At 41.1% G+C, this 22,820-nt stretch overlaps 1 protein-coding gene across 2 annotated transcripts; it reads left to right on the top strand.

The window, feature by feature from the left end:
• The first annotated feature begins 1,023 nt into the window (after positions 1-1,023).
• LOC147324917 (transmembrane and coiled-coil domain protein 3-like) lies at positions 1,024-16,157 on the top strand. Of its 2 annotated transcripts, none has more exons than XM_086299092.1 (4): positions 1,024-1,263; positions 11,962-12,935; positions 13,139-13,274; positions 13,543-16,157. In XM_086299092.1, exons 1-4 carry the CDS (start codon positions 1,180-1,182, stop codon positions 13,846-13,848), a joined length of 1,500 nt encoding a protein of 499 aa, XP_086155218.1. In that variant the 5' UTR covers positions 1,024-1,179; the 3' UTR covers positions 13,849-16,157. The 2 variants fall into 2 exon arrangements, with proteins under 2 accessions (XP_086155218.1, XP_086155219.1); XM_086299093.1 differs by lacking the exon at positions 1,024-1,263 and adding an exon at positions 10,569-10,762.
• Positions 16,158-22,820: the final 6,663 nt, after the last annotated feature.

Genomic DNA, 22,820 nt, shown 5'->3' with positions numbered 1-22,820 from the left:
TGGCCCCTACTGCAGATCATCCGCACCCTTCTCCACATGTCCTCCTTCATGACATCCATGAGATTCTTTGATGTGTGTTGATCCATGCTCAATCATCCAGCTCAATCCCACAAAACTCTGTTCACTTTTGGTCGTAGGAACATTTTCATCACTCATCCAAGTGACTTCTTCACCCTCCTCTGTTGTCCTTTCTCCCTCCATATACTATATTGGACATCCTTTGTCCAATATAGTCACTCTCCCTCCTCTGCACACGTCTGAACCAAGTCAGCCAAGTGTGCCTCCTTAACTTCGTCTCCAAACCACAGTCTCCAACTCATCCTTCTATCTTTCAGTCAGTGCTGCCACCTCCAAAACACACATAGAATAGAATAGAATTCAACTTTATTGTCATTGCACATGCACAGGTACAGGGCAACGAAATGCAATCTGGTAAACCTTCCCTTTCACACTTTACTAAATTTAAAAACTCAGCCCTTCAGAAAATGTATGCATTATTCAGCTTACTGAATGACTTAGGTAATGCTCTGTAGGGTAAGTAGAACCCAATTCAGGATGTGCACTTTGATACTTCAAGAGCAACAAATGAGCTTTTAAACTGATATTTGCAACAGTAATTTTAAACCACAGTCCTTCAGCTTTTACTCTAGCAAATGCTCTCAAGAGTTCAATCGATGATAACTAGATTGCCTGCTTATAATGCATTTTTTCCCCTTTAATAACACATGTAGGCTAAGTGGTTTAAATATTCATAAGTTATTATCTACTTTTACTTTCCAAAACGAGATTCCTCCATTTATAATATATCTAAAACCGTATTTAATGCGCATATTTCTAACTACAGTACCTTAAATTGTTGTGGTAATAGAGAGAAAGAGAGAAAAAGAGTTTCAAGGCTGTGTTATCTTCAGCAGGCAGGTACGTGTGTTTAAAGAGTTAACCCCTCCTCTTTCAGCTGAGCCACCCTTCAGAGAGACGAGTGGGCGGGGTTTAGGTTCACGCGCAGTTTTGTTGAAGGGAGCAGCCAGTGCACGGGTGAGTGAGTGAGTAAGGGAGTGAGAGAGAGAGCAAAAAAGGGGGGCTAAACATGGATACGAGTTTAGGCGACAGTTGTAAACTAGTCCTGACACCGAAGTGACGACCCACCAGCTCCTAACTGGCCACTAACTGGAGGTTATTATGCCCAGCGCAAACGTGTCCGTGCGAAGTTTGTCCGAAGTCGAGAAATACCTCAGCAGCAGCACCAGCAGCAGCAGCCGGATGGTGAGTGTGTGAATGACTGTTTTTGCAGCATTGTTGTGTGATGAACGGCAGGACCCGTACTGTACCGGCGATGCATTGTTGCCTCTCGAGCTCCACGTCATGTGAAACCGACAGCTGCGCCGCTTTTAAAGCTGCGTGTTTCCCCGAACAAAGAGCTTTCAGTGAGCCGCTCTCATACAGATACCGTAGAAAAGGGCATGTCTTCATGGGGATGTGAAGGGACTCCGAGGATGTGAACTCCGGGCTACCGAAAGCGGTTGATCCTATGGTTTAATAATAATCTGAAAAGTTTTATTGATTCTTAGAGACACACGCCCACCACTCCTAAATATGGTTTCTAAACACAAGGGTGGTAAGTTTAGTGGAAGCATGCAAACATTAAACCAAACAAACACGTGACTCCTTAATACATATTCCATGCATTTGTTCATTTTCGAGGCTATGGTTTGTGATCCTGCTGTGTTGCTCACAGGTGTGGAGTCTGCCCGATATGTGAGTCAGCCTAGGCCAATATTGGGTAAATGTTCAGTAAGGCCAGCTGGTATGAGGACCAGCTTTAAGTTGCGAACAAGTTTATGAAACGTATTGTTGGAAAGTAAATTATGAGCTGGCCATTTTCCCCCATTGTTTCCAAGAATATTGGCTGGGTTATCAGTTTTGCTATCAGCAGAACTAATAGTCTGAGCGGAAACTTAATAGCTTAGGTAGTGTGTTTGTTATAAGCTACTGTACTGCGCTGCGTCTTACAGGTGCTTCTGTGTTTGTGCTCAGTGACTCAGTTCATAACCTTGTTTTTAAAGGGTAAAAAAACATAAACTCTCATCCATCCCCACCTTACTGTCATGCACAGCTGTGAAAAAGTAGTAAGTAGAACCCACGGAAAGGGTTAACTTAAAAACAAAAAACAAACATATTTGGACACGTAAACAGCTTATTGTCTTTTAAACAATCAAAGAGATATACTCAATCAAGTGATACATAAAATCAATATTTTCTAGTGATTTCTCCCAATTTAAGCAAATAAAAAGCAGGTCAGTCACACAGAATTGGTAAATACGCTCCCCGCATTTATTCGACTTTCAAATCAATTAGAATCAGTGCCTGCTGTTCCCTTTGCAAGTCTGTCATGATGATTGCTCGTAAATTTGAAAGATCATCAATTCTTTCTTGGAAAGATGTTCACTTTAAAGAAAAAATCTAAAGTACTGAATATTTAACATGTAATATGCGCACTCACTGCTAATTTTCCCAGGAAGCTGGTGTCAGAGACTGATAAGAAACTATGCAAAGTACCTACAAGAAGTCGGTTCCTCTACAGGGGACAATACAAGTTTCTCAGGCGAACGGCTTGCTTACTGACTTTTTCCACCAGGGAATATTTTTGCTGAATCGGTCTTTGTAAAAACAGCTATGGTGTTGTTCAAATACAAACCTTAATCACGCAAACACTGTATCAAATATTTGCTTGTTCAGAGCAACCTATTCTGATTGGATTTATTTACTATTTCACAACCATATGAGGATCCCAGCTCATCTATATTAAAGCGATAACAGCAGATATTTAAAGGAAACTATACCATAATATATTCTTTTGATAGCGCAGTTGAGTTTTCTTTGTGGTCAGCGACCACATAAGTTAGGATTTCAGATGTAGATGAAGGGTAAGGAGGATTATATCACAAAATCTCCTGATGACTCATATTACAATTTCATGAAAGTAAGGAAAAAAGAAAGTTTTTATTTATATGCTTATATCCTCAAAATCTTAAGAGTACACAGTGTCAGAATGGCACTTAACTCAAGTCCCATGACAAGTCTTTTAGCTGAAAGAAACTTGACAAAAGTAGCTAACTAAAACTGGGTGGTTAGGGGGAAAACCACACGAGGAGTCAGAAGTCCCCTAATGGCTGGGGCAGATCTGTTATCTGTTAAAAGCCAGAAACTTTAACACATAAAACGTGTGATTCTTTCGCTGCTTCAGTAAAGTGGCATGAAGCAGCAAACTGTTTCTCATTTTCAGTATGAACCTTTACATCTGACACCCAGTCACTAAAAAGTGCTATTACGGGTTTTTTCCCCCTTTTTTTTAGGTTCCTGTTAATAGACTGAATTTAAACTGAATTAAGAGTATAAGTAATTGAAATCGATCACTTCTCCCCTGGAGTACAGCTTGAAAGAATCATGCGGAATAACTTTATAGCCGGATTCTTATATAAGCAGTCAGACCAGTTTTGTTATAATCGCTAACACAGTAAAGTGGATCAGCTCATCTGACTGTTAGCTGGTTTATTAATGCTGTGCTGTGTAGTTTTGCTTTTCCTCATTTTGTTGCCCGTAAATGGCATTCCAGTTTTGTTTCTCAAAAAGCCATTGTGCAGCAGATATAGTGGGTTAGAGGCCAAAAATGATGCAACTTGGCTTTTCGTGGCTGGCTTCCAGAGACTGCCTTTAACCCTTACTGAGTGGTGGCTCTGCTGAGATTGTGGCATTTCTCCGTGACCCAGCTCTCCATATGTGAACTGTGCCCTTTACCTGTAATGCTATTCTCGCATGCGTGTTATCGTGCAAAAGGTGCACATTGACCTTCACGTCGGCATAATATTTACATGTTGTGCATTGTATGCCAGAGTCCTTAAATAAAAGTTTTTAAAGTAGGTCCTGTGTGTTTCTTTTTAAGGCTAAAGAAGTGCTTCAGTCCTCAGTGGCTCTGTGATGTAGTGCTTTAATGAAAGATCTCCTGTTCGATGCCGGGAGGAGACACGAATCCTTTTAGTGTTGTTTCAGGAAGAGCACCAGTGTTATAAAAAAAAAAATCTGCCAAACCAAACATGCAGAGCTACCTGCCGTGACACCTCGCGAATAAGGGAGCAGCCGAAAATATCTTTTGAAGTGTTCGAGTCCTCGCCAGCCTCGTTACATCAACGGTTTTGGTCACTTGAATATAGTTGCGTATTTATCTTAATTGAATCCCGCTCAATACTCTCTCAGTCACTGGAGGCAAGCAGGCACTAGTAAGTGTTAATGGACTATTGATTTAGTCCTGGAGCAGCTTGTCTTCTAAGATAATAGTGAATATGTCTTAAGCAATTAATTCCCCTGACCCCCTGGGGATCATTCATTCAGGGAATTTAAGACTTTAGACTCTGTTGCAAGTTTCCCCATTCCTTTTAGTCCAATAAGGTGCACAGTTTGGCCCCTCAGTAAAGAAAGCAATCAAAGTTTGACCACATATGCAGCTGTGGGATGCAGATGAGAGGAGAGGGCGGAGGGGGGAGACGCCGGGTCAGGTTTCTTTAAAATGAAAGATGTGCTCCTTGTCCCTCTCACGCTCCATATCGCTGGTTTTCTTCCCGTTTCCCTGTGTGAGCCCTGAGTGGGAGAGCGTCTGTATCCATGAGGATCAGCTGGAGGGAATACCAATAAGCATCGAGGGCTTCTTCCCCTCTGTGATTCTGTTCTCGGCTGAAGGGACGGTTTTGTTCCATCTCTTCAAGTGTGCCAGCTCCGTTGCCTTGTTTGTGCGTGTTTACTTGGGCGTGCCAAGAGCCAGTGACAGCACACCAAACACCAAATGTTTTGTCATTTGGATCCAGTTACGTCAAACTGGTGCAAACACCTGTGCTTGTATTTGAATGTGCTTGTGCACTTGCATGACCAGGCCCTGTGAACTGATGGTTTCTCTAGATTGCAAAAGGGATTGTGAGTACTAGCAAACATTACTTCCTGGTATTGGGGACAATGTGTTCCTGTTTGCATAAGAAAATGTCTGTGGTTATAATAATGTTCACTCAAACTGAAAGGGGCAGTGGGTTCAGCAAGATGAAAAGAAATCAGCTGCACGTTCAATCAATCTAAACCAATATTTATTTTATCCATACTACTCAGAATTTAGTAAACATCCCCTGCATATCCACCCAGTTCTAAATAATTTGTGAGCTCTCACCCTTGCTCTTCCTCAGAACTTAAATGCTGAATTGCTGCTCAGTCTGTTTCTCGTGGTGGTGCAGTGGGCAGATGAGTGCGAGGCCTGCCTTTGCATGAAAAATTGAATCACTAACTAGATCATTGATCCAAGAGAGAGTACACTTCAGTGCAAGATAAGCAGCATCTGCAGCGACTTTGCCCTCGAACTGTAGCTAAGTTTTGAGTGGGTTTTCTCAGGCCTAACAACACACAGCGTTTCCTTGTTGGGTTAAGATTGAGGCTAATGCAGATGGATCTTTATGTTATGCTGTCAAGCGAGGTCAGGGCTTATTAAATGGGTCATGGTGCTGGACAGACTGTGTGCTATGTAGGACAGCGTGGGAGGGGGAACAGGGGGCTCATGCAGGGTTGAGTTGTGAAGGAGGCACCCTGAGGGCACGGAGGACTCCTGCTGATCCTGCTGTTGGAGATGATGATGATGATTGGGATAATGTGTGCTGCTGAGCTCTGTTTGGGGGCAACCTCTGTTCCTGTCCTTTTTATATCTGTTTCAGTTCTCTCTCTCTGCCTTGTCTCCCGCTCTCTGTTTTCTTCTTCTTCTGCTCTACTGACACACTAAAATCTATTTGTGAGTCAAAACACCAGTGGGTGTATTGCCTGGCTTGCTAATTCAAAAGACAGCATCTCGAAGACTTTATTTAGGGTGAGAACACACCTCATTTGTAGTGATAAAACATATTTTAAAGGCACGATTAGAGGGGATCAAAAATGTAACCGGGATCTCACCGGTCTCTGGCTGCGCAAATGTTTTTGGAGAAAGTGAGTGAAAAGTAGGGCAGCTCCTCAGCAGATTTGGGGAGGACATTTTCATCAGCGTGAGCCTACTTCATTTAGCAGGACCACTCATCCGCAGAGACCTTCAGATTGCTCCTGCGGTTATTCAGAGTGGTTCGAAATTTTAAGTAGCAGCAGCAGTGGTGGTGCAGATGTGCTTATTAAATTGAAATGATACAATTTCATCAATCTCGTGTGAGGAAATTGCCAGCTGTCATACTTGCAGATGGTTTCCAGAATGTAAAAAATGTCTGGGTTATGTTATTTAGGTCGCTCTCACGATTATGGCCTCATCCAGTTAAAAGACACTTGTGTTTATATCACAAAGTTCCTTGTTTTATCATTTTTAAGCTTGAAATTCAGGTGCAGTACAAGTGTGGAAGTTTTATCAATACCCTTTACATAAATCTTACTGCAGGCCTCGGCAGTGATTCACCAGTGGTTGCCAGGTTTCCATCTGATCTATTTTGCACTTGTTCCATATTTATGTTATCTCAGCACATTGAAGCAACAGAGTAAGACCCCTGTGCTCAGTGTTTAGCCCCTAATGGTGCAGAGGACAATATTGAACATTTCCAAAGTAAATGCTAGTGGTGGGAGAGCGCCTGAGGAGCTAGCTTTGTTCAAGCACTGCAGAAATAGCATGCAGTCTAAGCTGTCTGGTGGAACAGGCAGTTCTTTGTGACTGTCATATGAACTCTGAAAAGATTTGGTAATTTGAGTGAGCAATACAGCAGCTTACTTTACACTTCCTCTTAAGCGAGGCAACATTAAGTTTCTCATTGTTTTGTATGGAAATCAGGTTTGACTAAAAGGTCGGTTTATATGTGAAACCTATTGTTTGGTGGAGAATTAGAGCCTTCACAGCCGATGGGGCAAGACCACAACTGGATGCAGGGTTCGTCTGGCTTTACGTCAGGCCAGTGATTCCATATGCAGTGGCTCAGTCCTGGACAGGACAGAGGTAGAACATGACAAAGTAAGCTTTTTTCTCTGCAGAGAAAGACTTCTGTGTTCAATAAGGACAGATGCCAGAGAGAGTGTGAGAGTAGGATGAGGACAGAGGCTGAAAAAAACCCTGGCTTGCTTGTAGAAATAAGCGTGCTGTTCTCCAGTTACACACTACACATAATGAAGAATATACTGTGTAATTACAGACAAATATATATATTTATATATGTGTGTGTGTGTGTGTGTATAAATGACATTAGTTTAAATCCATGATGGCAGCTTAATGCTGATTTTGCCTTTGCAACAGGCTCATAATGATGTTTAACAAGTGTAATTGTTACTGTTTTCACAATCTTAGCTGAGCCTGTTAGCATTCCAACATTTGCTGATTTGCACTAAATCAGTGATTCTCTAATAGATGGATGCTGTGGAGTTAGTTTGTCCTCTTCATTCCTAGAGGAAGTAATGGATCTGTCAGCTCAGCCATCACAGTTTGCCACCATGTTTTGTTTTGGTTTTTTTGAGCTGATCATGTTATCCCAGTGGTGTCCTTCTTAGAGGGCTCAGTTCAAGGGGAGCATCCAGGATGGGTGAAATGGTCTGAAACTAACATGGCTAGCTTGAATCTTATATTATAATAAATAAAACAACAGTTTAACTTTAGCTTTTAAGTTTTTGTTTGTGTATTATTAAAACATGATTAGTTTGCTGATTGTTGATTAAAGTATACTTGTTTCTGGGGTGGAAGTAACTTTTTGGACTTTGAAAGCAGAGACCGAACAGAACACGTTTGAGGAACATGTCACTAACCATGCCATTAGTGGCATTGTTGACTTTTTGACCCGATGATGGCATTACAAAGTCACGATACATATTATACATATTCCTGGGATCACAGATATGTATATATAAATTATGTCACAGTTCATCCAGTGGCTGCTGAGGATTGCAGTCTGCACCAACGTAACCAACAGCTTCTTCTAGTAATAATCAGTTCTTCCCTAACTTATCAGGCTATCAAACAAGTTTGACTAGTTGAGCGTGAAGTCATAGTGCCAGCAGCAGGTAAATGGAATTTACCTCCTTTACCTGACCTCATACTCTGTTTACAGGAAGTAAACTGAATTTACTTGTGTAATAGGATACCTTGAATGAATAGCAATGAATAAAACAGCAGCGTGACCTCACTTTGTATGTTTGATTGCATATTATCAATGCTTGATTAATTAACTGATAGTTGATTAAAAGTCTTTTTTCCTGGTGTGGAAATAATTTTTATTTTTGGACTTCTAAAGTTGCTGCCAGAAGTTCCCTTTAAGAACAAGGCACTGAACATGCTATTAGTTGCGTTGATAGTTAGGTTAAATATTGGGGAAAATTGCCTTGTTGCCTGATGATGGCATTACAACACCAGTAGATATATATTCCTGGAGCCATAGTTATGTGTGCTAAATCATGCAGCATGTCATTCAGTGGCTGCAGACTGATTACAGTCTGCATCAACGTGACCACAAGCATGGCTACAAATATACGTGAAGCTGTTTGTGCTTGTTCACTGTGGTACAAACACAGTGCGCTGCAGTAATAATCATGTCATTAGATTCTTGCCTTCACATTATTAAACAAGTGTGGCTAGTTTGGTGTGACATCATAGAGCCAACAGCAGGTAAATCCTATTCACCTGTGTAATTGGATACCTTGAATTAAGCTGAATTCAGAAAGATGGTCCCGCTGACTGTGTTTTTGTTTTAGTCTGAGCAGTGTTTTTCCAGTGTGTTCACCAGGCATGTACTCATACATCATCCTGTAAACCTTCTCTCGAGGTTCACGTGGGAGTCATGTGTTGAGAAGTTTCATTATGTGGTTAACTGTGGGTGCATTTGCTGATGTCAAGATACTTAGCTTGCAATAAGTGACCATTACGTGGCGATGCTGAAATGCTAAGCAAGATTGAGCCTGCTTGAGTTAGCTGTTTATTTACTAACTAGCGGTGTTACATTTGTTAAGGATTAGTGCAGTTTTGTGCCGCCTATAGTGCTTATTGTACAACACTTAGTGTAAGGCTTTAATAGCTTACACCCTCTTTCACTACAGGGGTGTTGCACTGTGATCAGCTTGCAAGACGAAATGGTTTGTTGAGCCACCGATGGGCTGCAGTTTTTTTTTACACTTTAAGCGACACTTCTGCTCTTTAAAGTGCAGCTTAGAAGCATGATTACATTTTTGCTTCTCTGCTTTCCTACAGTTTCCTCATAACGGGATGTCTTCTAGTTCCCTAGTAAATGCAATCTTGCTTACTCAGCCTGTATATATTATGCTTACTTCCTCAAACCTACAACAGAGTACAAAAAGTGAGCATAACGTTCAGCTTTAATCACAAAAAACGGTTATTAACTGTAAAACTAGGGTACATTGTCTGGAATAGGGATTTTCTGCTGCCTTGCGCCTTTGTGTGACATTATCACTGACCTACATTAGATGTACATGCTCCACTTCTTTCACACATACTAAGAGTAGTTGTATGAATTTTGTCAACTGTTTTTTTAATCTATATTATAAACAAACAGGATTAAATTCTGGCTCTTAAAATGTAACAGATTTTCCAAATAAGAGCATTATAGACACACCCAGATGGCCTCACAGTGTGAAATGCTGAATAGTGCTCGAGCCAGAGATTACTATGTGGAAATGTTGTATTTTCTTGTATGTATCTAAGAAAATAATGATGTTTACCCCAATTATTTAAGCTAGTAATTTGAAGCAAATGAGCACCTGAAAACATCGGATTCATAGTATGAGCAGTTGGTCACATGTGCTTTTACTTTACAGCTGCAGCTGTAGATTGTAATGCTTAGTTAAAAATGCTGACCTACTTTTAGGTTGTTTAGCATAGCTGTGTCTCTGTGATAATGATAAAGACCCTCTGTATTAAAGACTCGTACCCAGGAAGTGTACATGTAATTTTATTGTCGAAGTAGAGCTGGGCGATATGAGATTTTTTCATATCACGATATGTTTTTTTCATTTCAGGCGATAACGATATCTATCACGATATAAGCCAAATAACTATATTTGTAAGATTTAAATGTGCCGTTGCTCACAAGTAAAATGTGAAATAATCAGCAGCTTGTTTTTATTTAAATATTTATTTCCCATAATAAGTTCAACAGGGTAGATGTACTTAAGGAACATGAGACTTTTTCAGATAAATAAAGGCAAATATTGCAAACTACACAAAAGGCAGCCGCTAAAGCGTTTAAGTTTCAAAATAGAACAAACAAAACAGACTAAATTGTCAATTCCACTTAGAAACAAAATATTAATTCTAAAAATAAATCTTAGTTTGTTTTACAGAAGAACAGACAAAACTGACTAACTTTTGTCAATATCAAATAAACTGAGAACTAAAAGGAAATTCTCAATCTCTCCTTGTTGTATAGCTGAGCTTTTCAAACAGTTTTAACAGTTACTTTAGTCTGACAAAAGCCGAATGACGAATTAGCTCTTCCAGTCAGAGACTGAGGCTACGTCCACACGTACACGGGTATTTTTGAAAACTGAGATTTTCCTTTTTCGTTTTAAAAAAGAATCCCGTCCACACATAAAGGCAGAAATGAAGGAAAACGCTGCTATGAACATGCCAAAGCAGCAGGTGGCGCTAGATTCCTAACCGTGCCGAAATGTTGGCCAATCAGAAGTCTAGAAGCCTCGGTGGGAAAAAGTAAACAAAGCTGGGGCATAGAAGCAGAACCGAGTCGTATGTGTGGAGGGACAGTAACTGTGTGTATATGTAAGCATTTAAACACTGCAGAGAGTAGAATTAACAGTAACAGTATTGTAGAAATTCATTTCACCGAAACAATAACGTGGCGCACAGTGTGACGCATGCACCAGTTTATTGTATTTCCAGACTTGCTTTCGGCACAATTTACAGTGCACGCTACTCTGTTTTTTGTCAGACTTGAAATAGCCGAAATACCTTCCCACTACGGAACTTCTATGGCTCTTCCGTTCGACAATATCTCCGGCGTTGGAACCATTATCTGTTTTCTCTTCGGTCACGCTCGGTTGATTTTTCTAGTCGGCACACTCATTTCCTCCATTACCCGCTGGCTGCTTCCCAAACAAACACACGTGCGGCTTGGCACTTGTGCTGTACGTAACAAGTCAGGCGACGTGACGCTGCGGCTGTGATTGGTTCGGCTCTGCGCTACTTAGTTTGGATTGGCTGACCTTTTTTTTTTTTTTTTTTTTTTTTTGAGGACAAGAGCGGCGAGGTCTATCGCGATAGCTTAATTTCTCTATCAGTAAAAGTTATATCGCGATACATATCGTTATCGTTCTATCGCCCAGCTCTATGTCGAATAAAATAATATGATCAAATTTAAAATTGGGGCCAAAACTAGAAAACAGGCCCTGATCTTAAAAAGGGGTAAAATAAAAACCTTACTTTTTGAATTCAGACTTTTTTAGTTGGAAGTCTTGATAAAATATTTACTTTCCCAGAATCCTGTGGGTTTTTTTTTTTTATTAAGCAGAGTAAAAGGTAGTAAAAGGTCCTTCCTGTAAATGCACCAGTTTAATACATTATTTACACTGAAAAATATATCTCTTGTAAATTACAGTAAAATGCTGTCATCTACATTTAAAAGCATGAAACAGTTATAGGATACCTACTGCAATTGAAAACAGTGGATTTGTGCGATGAGTGTCCGTAGATTATGTGCCTTGTGTGTGTGGTACGATGTGCGTTTTACTTTTCTTTTTTGAATTTTGGATGGTTGCTTTTAGTGACAAGCATGTATGTGTGTATATATTTTGGAGGTGGTGCAAGTCCAGTGTCTCTTAACTGAGAAAGGAAAAATCCTTTATTGTACTGTGAGATGACAAGTAGCTTGTTTCTAATAGCAGCGCTGTGGTATTGACTGATACTTGACTGTACCAAATTTCATATATTTTTGCTTAATTTTTGATTTTCTTCTTTTGTAGGACCGGAGTAGAGAGAGCAGTTTTATAGGCCTCCCGCTGTCAATGCGCCGGGGTTCTTCAGAGAATAATTTGGATCTGGAGCTCAGTGATGGAAGTCCCTATCCTGCTCTCGGCTTTGAGGTCCAGCGTAGTCGCTCGTGCTTGGACAGCCTCCAGCAAAAGATACTGAAAGTCACAGAACAGATAAAGATCGAGCAAACGACACGAGATGAGAATTTAGCTGAGTATCTGAAGCTCATGGACAGTGCGGACAAGCAGCAGGTGGGGCGCATCAAGCAGGTGTTTGAGAAAAAGAACCAGAAGTCAGCTCAGAACATTGCCCAGATGCAAAAGAAGCTGGAACAGTACCATCGAAAGATGAAAGACAGTGAAAACTATCAAAGCCCTCCCGCTCGCTCTTCCTCTGTTAAACACAGCACCATACCCCGGGAGTCACCCAGACAGCTGAGGGACATGACAAGCAGTGGCCGACACCCGACCATGGACAAGATTAAAACCATTGGACCAGGTGTTTCGCTGTCTCCTCCTTTCTTCTTCAGCAAGCCCAGAGAGTTCGCCAACCTCATCAGGAACAAGTTTGGCAGCGCTGATAACATTGCCCACCTCAAAACCACTCTGGACTCTTCTTCTCCACTGTCCACTGACACTGAAGTGAAGGGACTGAGTAACAGCACCTCTATAGTGGGCAAACCCAAGTATCCCAGTGATGACGAGTGCTCCTCAGGCAGCGCTTCTGTTTCAGACAATAATGGAAACCCAGCAGGGGCAGGAGCGTCTGCAGGGCCGTGTCAGAGCCAAGCTAAGGGGGATCAAACAGGGGAAGACAACCAGGGCAGACTTGCCCTGACCCTGGAGGAGGTGAGGGAGATTAAAGATGCCCAGAATCAGCTGGAGGAGGATATAGAGGAGTTAAAGGCACAGTTCGAGAGAGAGTATGGCATTATCAGCCAATCACTGCAGGATGAGAGATACAGGTACGATTACACAACTTGGCATTTCATTATTGTTAAATAACAATAATAAGAACAGACATACCAATATAAAATGTTCATCTAAAATAAACAAGCATAACTCTAAGAGAATTTGAGATAACAATAAGCTTAATACCACGTGTCATTAACCACTTTAAAATCCGCAGTGATATGAATATTAACCATCCCCTTGTGTTGACTGGCAGGTATGAGCGTTTGGAAGACCAGCTGAACGACCTGACAGAACTTCACCAGAATGAGATGGCAAATCTGAAGCAGGAGCTGGCCAGCATTGAGGAGAGGGTGGCCTACCAGGCTCACGAAAGGGCCAGGGACATACAGGTAAATAGTGGTGGTGAATCTACTTATGTTGCGATGCTTCACACATAAGCAGCACGTAAGATGGATCGCAAAAATACACCATGCCTGTAAGTGTCTAATATCTCAGCACATGGCCATTGTCATCTGTCCAAGCGGCCTCTCTCTGCTGATGCAGAAGAATTCTTTTAGAGGAATTTGGGTAATTGAGTGTTTAAAGGTCAGCGAAATGCCCTTTAGCAAGTTGAGAGACGGTCTGACCCATAAAAACCCCTCTCCCCACCTTTCTCAGGAAGCCCTGGAGTCGTGTCAGACTCGCGTGTCCAAGCTGGAGCTCCAGCAGCAGCAGCAGCAGCAGACGGTCCAACTCGAGAGCCACGACGCCCGAGTCCTGCTGGGGAAGAGCATCAACGTCATGGTGGCCATCATCACCGTCATCCTGGTGTGCGTCTCCACTGCTGCCAAGTTTGCCGCTCCACTGATGAGGAGCCGGTATCATGTGGTAGCTACCTGCCTGGGGATTTGTTTTTTGACTGTATTTTGGAAGAACTGGGACCGTTTACAGTATGCCTTAGACAGGTTATTGATGCCTGCTTAGTAGGAAAGAAAACACACTGAAAATATCATTAACACAGATGCTGTAAGTTGTCAGGAGAGGACGGTCTGAGAGGATTGGTTGTACAATCGTCAGAAGACGTAGTCGCCATGCAATTACACAGATCTCTCTTTTTTTAGTCAGACTGAAATAAAACTCTTTTGATTTTTTTCTCCTCTAGAACTTGAATGTGTGTTACTAACTATTTCATATAACATTCAAATTATATTTACATAACAGCAAACTCTGCTAGTCAATAGTCAAGAGGGGGGAGGAAAAGTGATGTTTTATTATTGAGTTACTGTTTTAGGTAAATAATCCATAAATAAGATAAAGATGTGCAATTATTCTTTCTCGTTTGTCTTCAGCTTGACTTTAACATAAATCAAACTACACTCAAAAACTCAAACAAGACCTCGGTTGTCGTGTCTTGTTGTCCACGCCTATGAATTTCTAATTCCACTGAAGAGGAACGCTTCCATATTTAGGAATATTTGCATTTATTTGATATTCTGATTGCTAAATATGTGCTAGCAGACATTTCGTTTACACAAAACAAAAACTGTTATATGGTTTTTAAGAGGTTTTGCTGCTGGTAGGTAGACTTTGCAAAGCTGTTCCTCAGTGTCCTCAGGCTTAGTTTTAAGGTACATTAACAGGTTGCATGAGAATGAATGACCATATTTTTCTAATTGTGAAAGTAATTGTTTCACTGGAGAATCTGCAGACAAAAATTAGCGACACTGGACATCCTATTTTTATGCATTCTCTTTCTTCTTACTATTTTTTAAAACGTTGTCTGGCCTTGTTCTAAAGTGCAATATATTTGATTTCCAAGAGCACAGTTTGTTTTTAACAATTACTCTTTTAGGAGTGGGCGATTTTACATCAGTGACAGGGAGCTGGAAGGAAGGAAAACAACACTAATGTTAGCACGAGAGATCCATAACCACGGAAGTCACTGCTGAGCTCTGACAAGACCAGCTGTCTCTTCTCTCAAGGGCAAAAAAAAATCAATCCATCTGCATTAGCGCATGCTAGTAGTGTAATATCAGCACACACCAGCTCTCTAGCATAGACACACAGCACAGCCGCTCACTTGGTTCACTATATATACAGTAAATAATGTCTTAGGCTTTGTGTTTTCCCTACTTCCACTTTCATGTTGGACGTTTACTAATAATGTGACAGAGAGATGATGGGGTATACTGTGATACAATGCCTTTTTCTGAGGAAAAATGCAATTCCCTTCTTAAAAGAGCAAAAAAACAACAAAAAAAGCCTTCACTACTCGCAGCAGAGAGGATGCAGGCGAAAAGCTCTCAGTGAAAAACTACAAGCCTATATATTTTTTTCTCTTGGACTTACAGTTGTGTTATTTCATTTTGTCTTGTAAACGTTGCCTACAAGAATTCCACATAAAGCCGTGGACCACTTTTAATGTCTGTCTGCCACAATAATCAGCTTTGCATTTATATTTGTCGTCATCTTTCTGTTTTATTGACTGTATGATTTTTTGTTTTGTTTTGTTTGTTTGTTTGTTCCCGTTTTGACATGTTTAAAGGAAGTTTTACAAGCAGAACTCAAATCTGGTTTACATGCTGTTTTCATCTCTGGTGCACTATCTGATCAATCAGTTGTATTATTATGCATCATGTGCCTTCGTCTAACCATTTCTGTTAAATTAAACCTTTTTAAATCAACTTGTTGATGGAATTGGTGTTGAGTGACTGTGATATTTTTGTTGTATTTGGTGTCATTCTGTAAATGTGGACTGCTGTTATAAGATAAGATAAGATAAGATAACCTTTATTAGTCCCACACGTGGGAAATTTGTTTTGTCACAGCAGGAAGTGGACAGTGCAAAAGTTATGAGGCAAAAATTAGAATACAATAAGAATAAATACAGTACACAACTGTACAGAATAGAATAAAATAAAATACTATATACAGTAGAATAAAATAAAATAAATATACAATAAGATAAAAATAGAATACAAATACAAATACTATATACAACTGAGTAAAAATACAACGATGACAGAAAGGATTATTGCACTTAGTATTATTGCATATGTATGGATGTGTGTGCTTGATCAGTTAAAGTCTTTATTATGGAGTCTGACAGCAGTGGGGAGGAAAGACCTGCGAAATCTCTCCGTCCCACACCGTGGGTGCCGCAGTCTCCCACTGAAGGAGCTGCTCAGTGCTGTCACAGTCTGCTGCATGGGGTGGGAGATGTTGTCCATCAGGGATGACAGCTTAGCCGCCGTTCTCCTGTCACTCACCACCTCCACTGGGTCCAGAGGGCATCCTAGAACAGAGCTGGCCCTTCGGATCACCCTGTTCAAACAACAAAGTTCGGTAAAACGCCATCTGAGTAAGATATTTATATCAGCGGAAAAGTATCAGTGTAGTCCTTGTTAATAATACTGATTTTTATTTCTCATTATCTTATTTTCTTATGGGATAAATAAACCTAATTCAAGCAGTCCAAGTATTTGCATGGCTCTTCTACTAAACACTATCTCCTTCATCACCACTAGGGGGTGGTAGTGCTGCACTTTTGACATGAACGTAGGCAAGAACGGGGCAGAGCATTACACAGTCTGCATGGCAGTACTATACACGTTTATTCTTTTTTCTTTAATCTAAATGATAGATTCAGTCAAAAAGAAAAAGAAAGAAAAAAGCCATCACTTCAAACAAATATATAAACTACAAAGATTCATTGAAACAGTAATATTCAAACCAGTGTGGAGAAGTAGTGCCCTGTTCTGAAATTTACAGTTTACCCTGTACAATCACACTTTATTAGGTACACTGGGCTAGCGCCAGGTTGTCCCTTCTTTTGGGTTAATTCTTTGGAAACATTCCTCAGAGATTGTGGTTCATATTGTAATCACAGCATCACACAACTGATGCCGTTATTCCTGCATCCAAATCTCCTGTTCCACCACATCCCAATGATGGTCTATTGGATTGGGATCTGCTGACTGTGGAGGCCATTTGAGATGCTTCTCCATAAATGAGCGGTGTGACTCCCATCCGTGTGGATTTTAGCACCCATGGGGCTGATGATCATAGATGCCTTCAGTTTAATGAATGAGCACATTACAGCGATATCAATCAGGCCCGATAGAAAATCACATCACTGTAAAGCTACAATACCTCTGAAATATTCTTTCCAACCAGATTTTGTTTATTCACTTAACTTTGAATGAACATGAAGCTCTGTGGAAGTCATCCAGATGATTTTGTCTCCTGCCACATCATCACAGTGAATGATCATCAAAGTATTATTTTTTTTGATGAAGTCTAATGTGACTCTTATTTTTTTGTGAAAGTGTAAGTGCTCTTTGCTTGGCTAGATGGTCTGAGAGAGATTTTCTTTGCTACAGAAAGAAATCTGTGATTATCCACCATTGTTCAGCAGACTGGGGCTTTTAATCCTGTCAAACCAACCAAAGCATTTTCTGTTTTTTTTTCCCAGAACCAAAAACTGTTAATTAGGCTACTTCTAATGTTCCTGCTCTCCTTGGGACCTTTTTGTTTTTTTTAATTCAACCTGTTTAATAAAAATACTTCAGTAGTCAATGACACATTCTTTTTTTCAGCACCTCAAATTAAAGATGAAAGTGCACTTGACTGATTCGTTTAAATTCTACTGTGCTGGAACAGAGAGACAAAATCGCAATTTTCTCACTGTCCAAACATTTCCGGACCTAATGGTAAAGTGTAAATTAAAACCTTGTGATAACACTTACTTACCATGACAACTCACCGAGCAGCTGAAAATTAGGCTAAGCAAATAAAATGTAGCTTGCAATGTCCTCTTCCTGAGATGTCATGGACAAGGAAGGAGGAAAAAGGCATTTGAAAGGACCCCCCCCCCCCCCCCCCCCCGTGCCCCCACATATCACTGAAAAAAGTCTCCAGGAAGTGTTGAGTGGTGCTCTGTTAAACATTGCAACTTTATAGGACAAACACATTCTATATATGGATGAATCATCGTCAACAATCTGACGTCTGCAAAGCAACAGCTGATTAAGCCAGACTCATTTAGAAAAAGAAGTGGAGTGGACTGATGAAGTTAACATTAAGCTCGCTGGGCACAATCACGAAAGGTGTGTTTGAGTGAAACGGGAAAAGCGCCTGATGAAAAGAACCGCTTGACAACTGTTAATCATAGGTGTGAAAATATTCTGCTTTTGGGGGTTTGTGTGGCAGTCAGAGGTACAGGAAACACTGCACAGTTAAGAGGGAAGAACAGATTTAGTGCTTACTTTATGGGCTTTGCTTTTGCAATATGCCAAGACTACTGTTTGTTTGTTTTTTAAGTTTAAGTTTGTGAAACAGTAGCAATGTATTAGTATTTAAAGGATGTTCAGTGTTTGACACAATACACCCGAAATGAAGCCCAGTGCGTGGTTAAACTCAGATGCAGTGCAATACGGTTCACCTGGCTCAGCATGTGCATGGTAATGTCTGTGTGATTAGCGCCTGCCTGCCAAGCAGAGATACAGACACATAGTGAGACACAGGAACAGGAATGCTGATGATGGACATGTTGCTTAACCGGGGTCCCTCTGGCTCTGGTTCTCACTGAAGTTCAACACTGAAATGGTGACTTGCTTATGCATAAGTCTCTCTCTGTCTCTGAGTGTGTGTGTGTGTGAGAGAGAGTGGGAGGACTGACTATGTTTCATGCATTTGAGGAGCAACTAAGGCCTCCGGAGGGGGGAAAATTCAGATTGGAGTGACGCAGAGATCCTAACACACAAGCACACACACACGTACACCCAACCACCCACACGCGGAAGCTTAAAAACTGGGATTATGAGCTATATTTTTAGGTATGAATCGAGAGCAATATTTTCCTCCCCAATCTTCCTTCTCCTCTTTATTACGTGGTCTAAAAAGTGGGCGCTTCCCTTTGATGTGAGCCTCTGTCTTGTGTGTGTGTGTTTTTTTCCATTGTTCTGTCCCTTGTGGCTCCTGGAGCCCGCTGGCCTATTCACTGGGCTCCATAATGAGGTGCTAATTATCACAGGACCTCATCAAGTCTCTTTGGGCCCGCAGCTAAGACTCCTCCTCACATAGGTTGGCATGGTGACTGCAGGGGACAGGACCTGGAGGAGGCCGCCAAAAAGGACTGCCGCAGCTTCACTCCTGCTTTCTCCTCTAGTGAGGAGGAGGAGTGAGAGGGACACTTTTTTTCACTTGCGGGAAAACAGAGTGGGAAGTGTGTAGATAGAATTAGCTATAAGTACCGCTGTCTTTTTGTTTACGTGCGTTTTATAAAAATTTGGGTTGAGTGCGTAGAGTCCGTTCACTTCCAAATAATCCCATAAATAAAAACATAGGCTGGAGTTTATAGAGGGCATTGCCGACGTAGGCCTCAATTAATTTGAGTGAAGAGAGCTGAAGGCTTAAGTGATTGTGTAAATCTGGTTCAAATCAAAAGAAAAACATTATTTTAAGGGTCCTTAGTATAGCCTGTTTTACACATAAAAAGAGCACCCATCAAATGTATGTCTGTGGTGATTGGTCTGTCAGGGATTTAGGATGGAACATACTTTCTTGATTGCACTCATTTCCAAACTACACCTAAAGTTGGGAGCATATGTAAACCACTATCAGGTGGCTAGAGCTAGAAATCCCATGCTCCAGCTCATTTCATTGAAAATAAATGCTGAAAACAAAAATCCCCAAATGCAACACTTTTTGGGCTACAGGCCCATCGGACCTCCATTTGAAGCCAAGGGTGGAGGCGCTACTCTTCAGAAATCCTCTGGTGTCGTTCGTGCATTGACTGAAATTATGGGAAAGTTCTGACCTCTCTGCTAACTTCTTCGGTGATTTACGTAGACTGCTCTGGCAGCACTGGGCCCTTCCTATTTCCTGTTTATGGTGTCATGGAAACAGGCCATGTTCCCTTCCTCTGCTTTTGCACTATAACATGAAAATGTAGCCTGCATCTGGAAACGAGCCACAGTCTCATAATAGAGCCAGCGTGAGATCTGCAGCCCCCGTGATGCTGCAGTGTCTAAAACCAGAATTAGAACCTCCAGCGATTAATTCATAGAAATAGAAAGTTCCAGATTTATGGAGGCATTTATCATCAAGGTCTTCATATAAATCTCCTCTTAAAATGCCCTAATTCAAAGGCACCTCCAATTTCCTTTAGTTGCTAAGCAACCATAGAGCGCCACAGTGATGCTTGGAGTTAAAGGCTGGCAGCCCAGTGGTGTAAAGTCGATTGTGGGGGTGAATCACTGTCTTTTATGGCTCTGAGGTTCCATTACACGGCCTGCAGACAATGACAATGATACACTGTCATTGCAGAGTAATTATACGTCCTGTTGATCCCTCTGGTGTATCCGCAAGCAATTTATGCCAGCTCAATGGCTGTAGTGAGGTTTCTGCTGGTTGACCAGTGCCACAGGACCAGCAGTTGGTCATTATGATCATTTTTGAGAAATTTAACAAGCTGTTGGGCAGTTGCTAGATCTGTGAAAACAACAAAAAAGTGTTTTTTTGATAGTGTGTTTTTAATTTGCCATCAATGCTTGCAAAGTTCCTTTTAAGGTCGGCATGACACTTGTGATAGCTCTTCTCGGCGCAGCTGCGTCTGTGTTAGGTTTATTTTGGTTTGTGATTTAACTGCTGTTAAAAATGTGCTTTGGACCCATTTTGACTCCCACCCTGTAACTCCAAACAATGTCTTTACTTTAAATAAATGAGTGAATTTTAACTGAAATTTCTTATTTGCACTTCTTGCCCAAATGCTGAGGAGTATTTGTGCATACGTAATTAATTTTATAATGTGTGCTTGATTTGTTTTTAATACTTCTGCAAGTCTAGACTCATCAGACTGTTATTGTTGACATTGTGATGATTATTTCACCAGATGTGTGATGTGGTGCCAAGCGTTTGTGTGGGCAAGAACAGTGTAAAGGCTTCGCTGGCAACGGACCACCATGTCTGAGATTTCTGGAGTGATGCACTGGATGGAGTGAAAGGCTCTTATGCATACTAATAAAATCAGCAATCCTATGACTGTGTAGCGTATGAGGCTTATGCGTGTAACACGGAATTGGATCCACATCTTATAACACTTAATGTAAATATTGTGCACGAGTACTCTTGACTTGACTAATAAATATAATAACCATTTATAGTGACATTTTCTGAATTTATTGCCAAAATATTCACTAAAGTTATAAAAAATACAACTCTATAGACTTTTTAAAATACAGTTTTAACTTCAAATTGTGGCTCTATACTATCCTTGGTACCCTGTTAAGTAAGTATAACTTACTCCTCTTAAGTTGAGGTTACTTTTTCTTTGAGTCATCAATTTTGCATTTTCCTTTTTTTAAAGTAAAGCCAGCTCATTAAATTTTACAGTGTAGTCCTCTAGTGCTCGGTGCATTGCGGTACACAGTGTTTCAGCTTACAGCGCTGGTGAAAAACATCTACATGCCCCAGATCTGCCCAGAGTTTAATGTTATTTACCAGGCCACCTCTAAAGCTGGTTTTAAAGGTACAGAAGCATCCAATGGAAGCATTAGCAGATTTTCAATAACGTGTGGTTTGTCTTTATTTTCTAGCTTCACCACTAATCACCTCTCTGTATTTTGCAGCACCCAGCTGACAAATAAAATTAGTGACTGTTAAACAGGGCAGTACTTAGTGCGTAATCTATTAAGGAATGTCCACCAGTTAAGGACCTCTTTTATGCTACAGCCTCACGGTTGTGTGGAGGGGGGGTACAAAGGTTACAGACGCACGTCATTACAAATCACAAATGTTAATAGCTGAAAACAGTAGGATTTTTTTCTCTGGGGACCACAGCTGTGTACGTATGTTTATGGAAATTTTGCAGCAAATCAAATGAGTTGGTAGTGAGACATACTCTCAGTCATTGCATGAATTCTTCATGTTGTTATGCACGTTTTTATGTAAATCCTTTGTCAACGCTCGTATTCAGTCGCTACACTAATGCAAGATGCTTAATGTGATGCCGCATATGAGGAATAGTAAGAAATAAGGGGCTTCTGGACGTGTGTGTGTGCATGTTTGTGCGTATCTGTTCTTTTGCTTCATGCCAAATATAGGCTCGCATTCCTGACGTCTGCACTGTGGCTGTGGGCACAGTAACTTGTTGAATCTGGACAAGACAAAGACCACAGTCTGAGCAGATTGGACAGATTCCCTTCATGTGACCTCACACTCTGTGGGACTGCTCTCTGCAGCAGAACAAACAACTCATCTCTAACAGTTTCACTGCAGGACGACCAGATCTTGATCAACAGGCACTCGTAGAGACATTTGCTGCAATAAAATGCTCGCGATTTCCCACCAAACAACATTTCTGAGTGATTTTTAAGCCTCTAACAGTGCAGCAGTCAGCGCTATCCTCACTGCAGCTTCATGGCTGAGTCTGTGGGGCCTGTGGTGAGGCAGGTACATGACATCGATCTGGTTCAACTTTCTACTAAAAATATTTTGACCAAGGTTTGACAGTATCTGCATTTCCTCTTTGGCACTTCTACTTTGCAGCCCGGCTGCTTCTGCCACACTAGAGTGACATTCGTGGATTGAAGCCAGACATTGTCAGCTCATTATCAACACCCTGTCATGTGTTGTCAGCCTGCGCTTTCCACAGCTCTCCCTTCCTGTGTATGTGTGTGTGTCTGTGTGGGGGGTGTTATTGTGTGTGGTGAGGAGACTGTGGGATGACTTAAGAGCTGAAAGATGTCTCCCTGCTCAGGCTCCTTGTCTGAGGATTAAGGTTGCCCGAGAAAAGCTGCACAAGGAAGTAAAGGAAGTGCTTACAAGGAGACATCGGTCTTTTCCAGTTTTTGTTTTTTTTCTTCCTATCCCTTGTTTTGTGTTGTCGACCTCTCAGAAATCACTTGCTGTTCATTACAGATACAAACAACAGGAACATGCTGCTACTCAGACAC

Source organism: Aulonocara sp. 'chitande type north' Nkhata Bay, linkage group LG7 (assembly GCF_057382095.1).
Source record: "Aulonocara sp. 'chitande type north' Nkhata Bay isolate Kocher_YH1m ecotype deep benthic linkage group LG7, A_spYH_male_GT1.1, whole genome shotgun sequence".
NCBI classification, from domain to species: domain Eukaryota; kingdom Metazoa; phylum Chordata; class Actinopteri; order Cichliformes; family Cichlidae; genus Aulonocara; species Aulonocara sp. 'chitande type north' Nkhata Bay.
This window is presented reverse-complemented; position numbering and strand designations above follow the sequence as displayed.

Bases quoted from the DNA above. Each gene is read 5' to 3' on its own strand.
- LOC147324917 (XM_086299092.1), top strand. From the start codon at position 1,180: ATGCCCAGCGCAAACGTGTCCGTGCGAAGTTTGTCCGAAGTCGAGAAA. The intron at 1,264-11,961 runs GTGAGTGTGTGA...CTTCTTTTGTAG, and splicing joins CCAGCAGCAGCAGCCGGATG to GACCGGAGTAGAGAGAGCAG. The intron at 12,936-13,138 runs GTACGATTACAC...GTTGACTGGCAG, and splicing joins CTGCAGGATGAGAGATACAG to GTATGAGCGTTTGGAAGACC.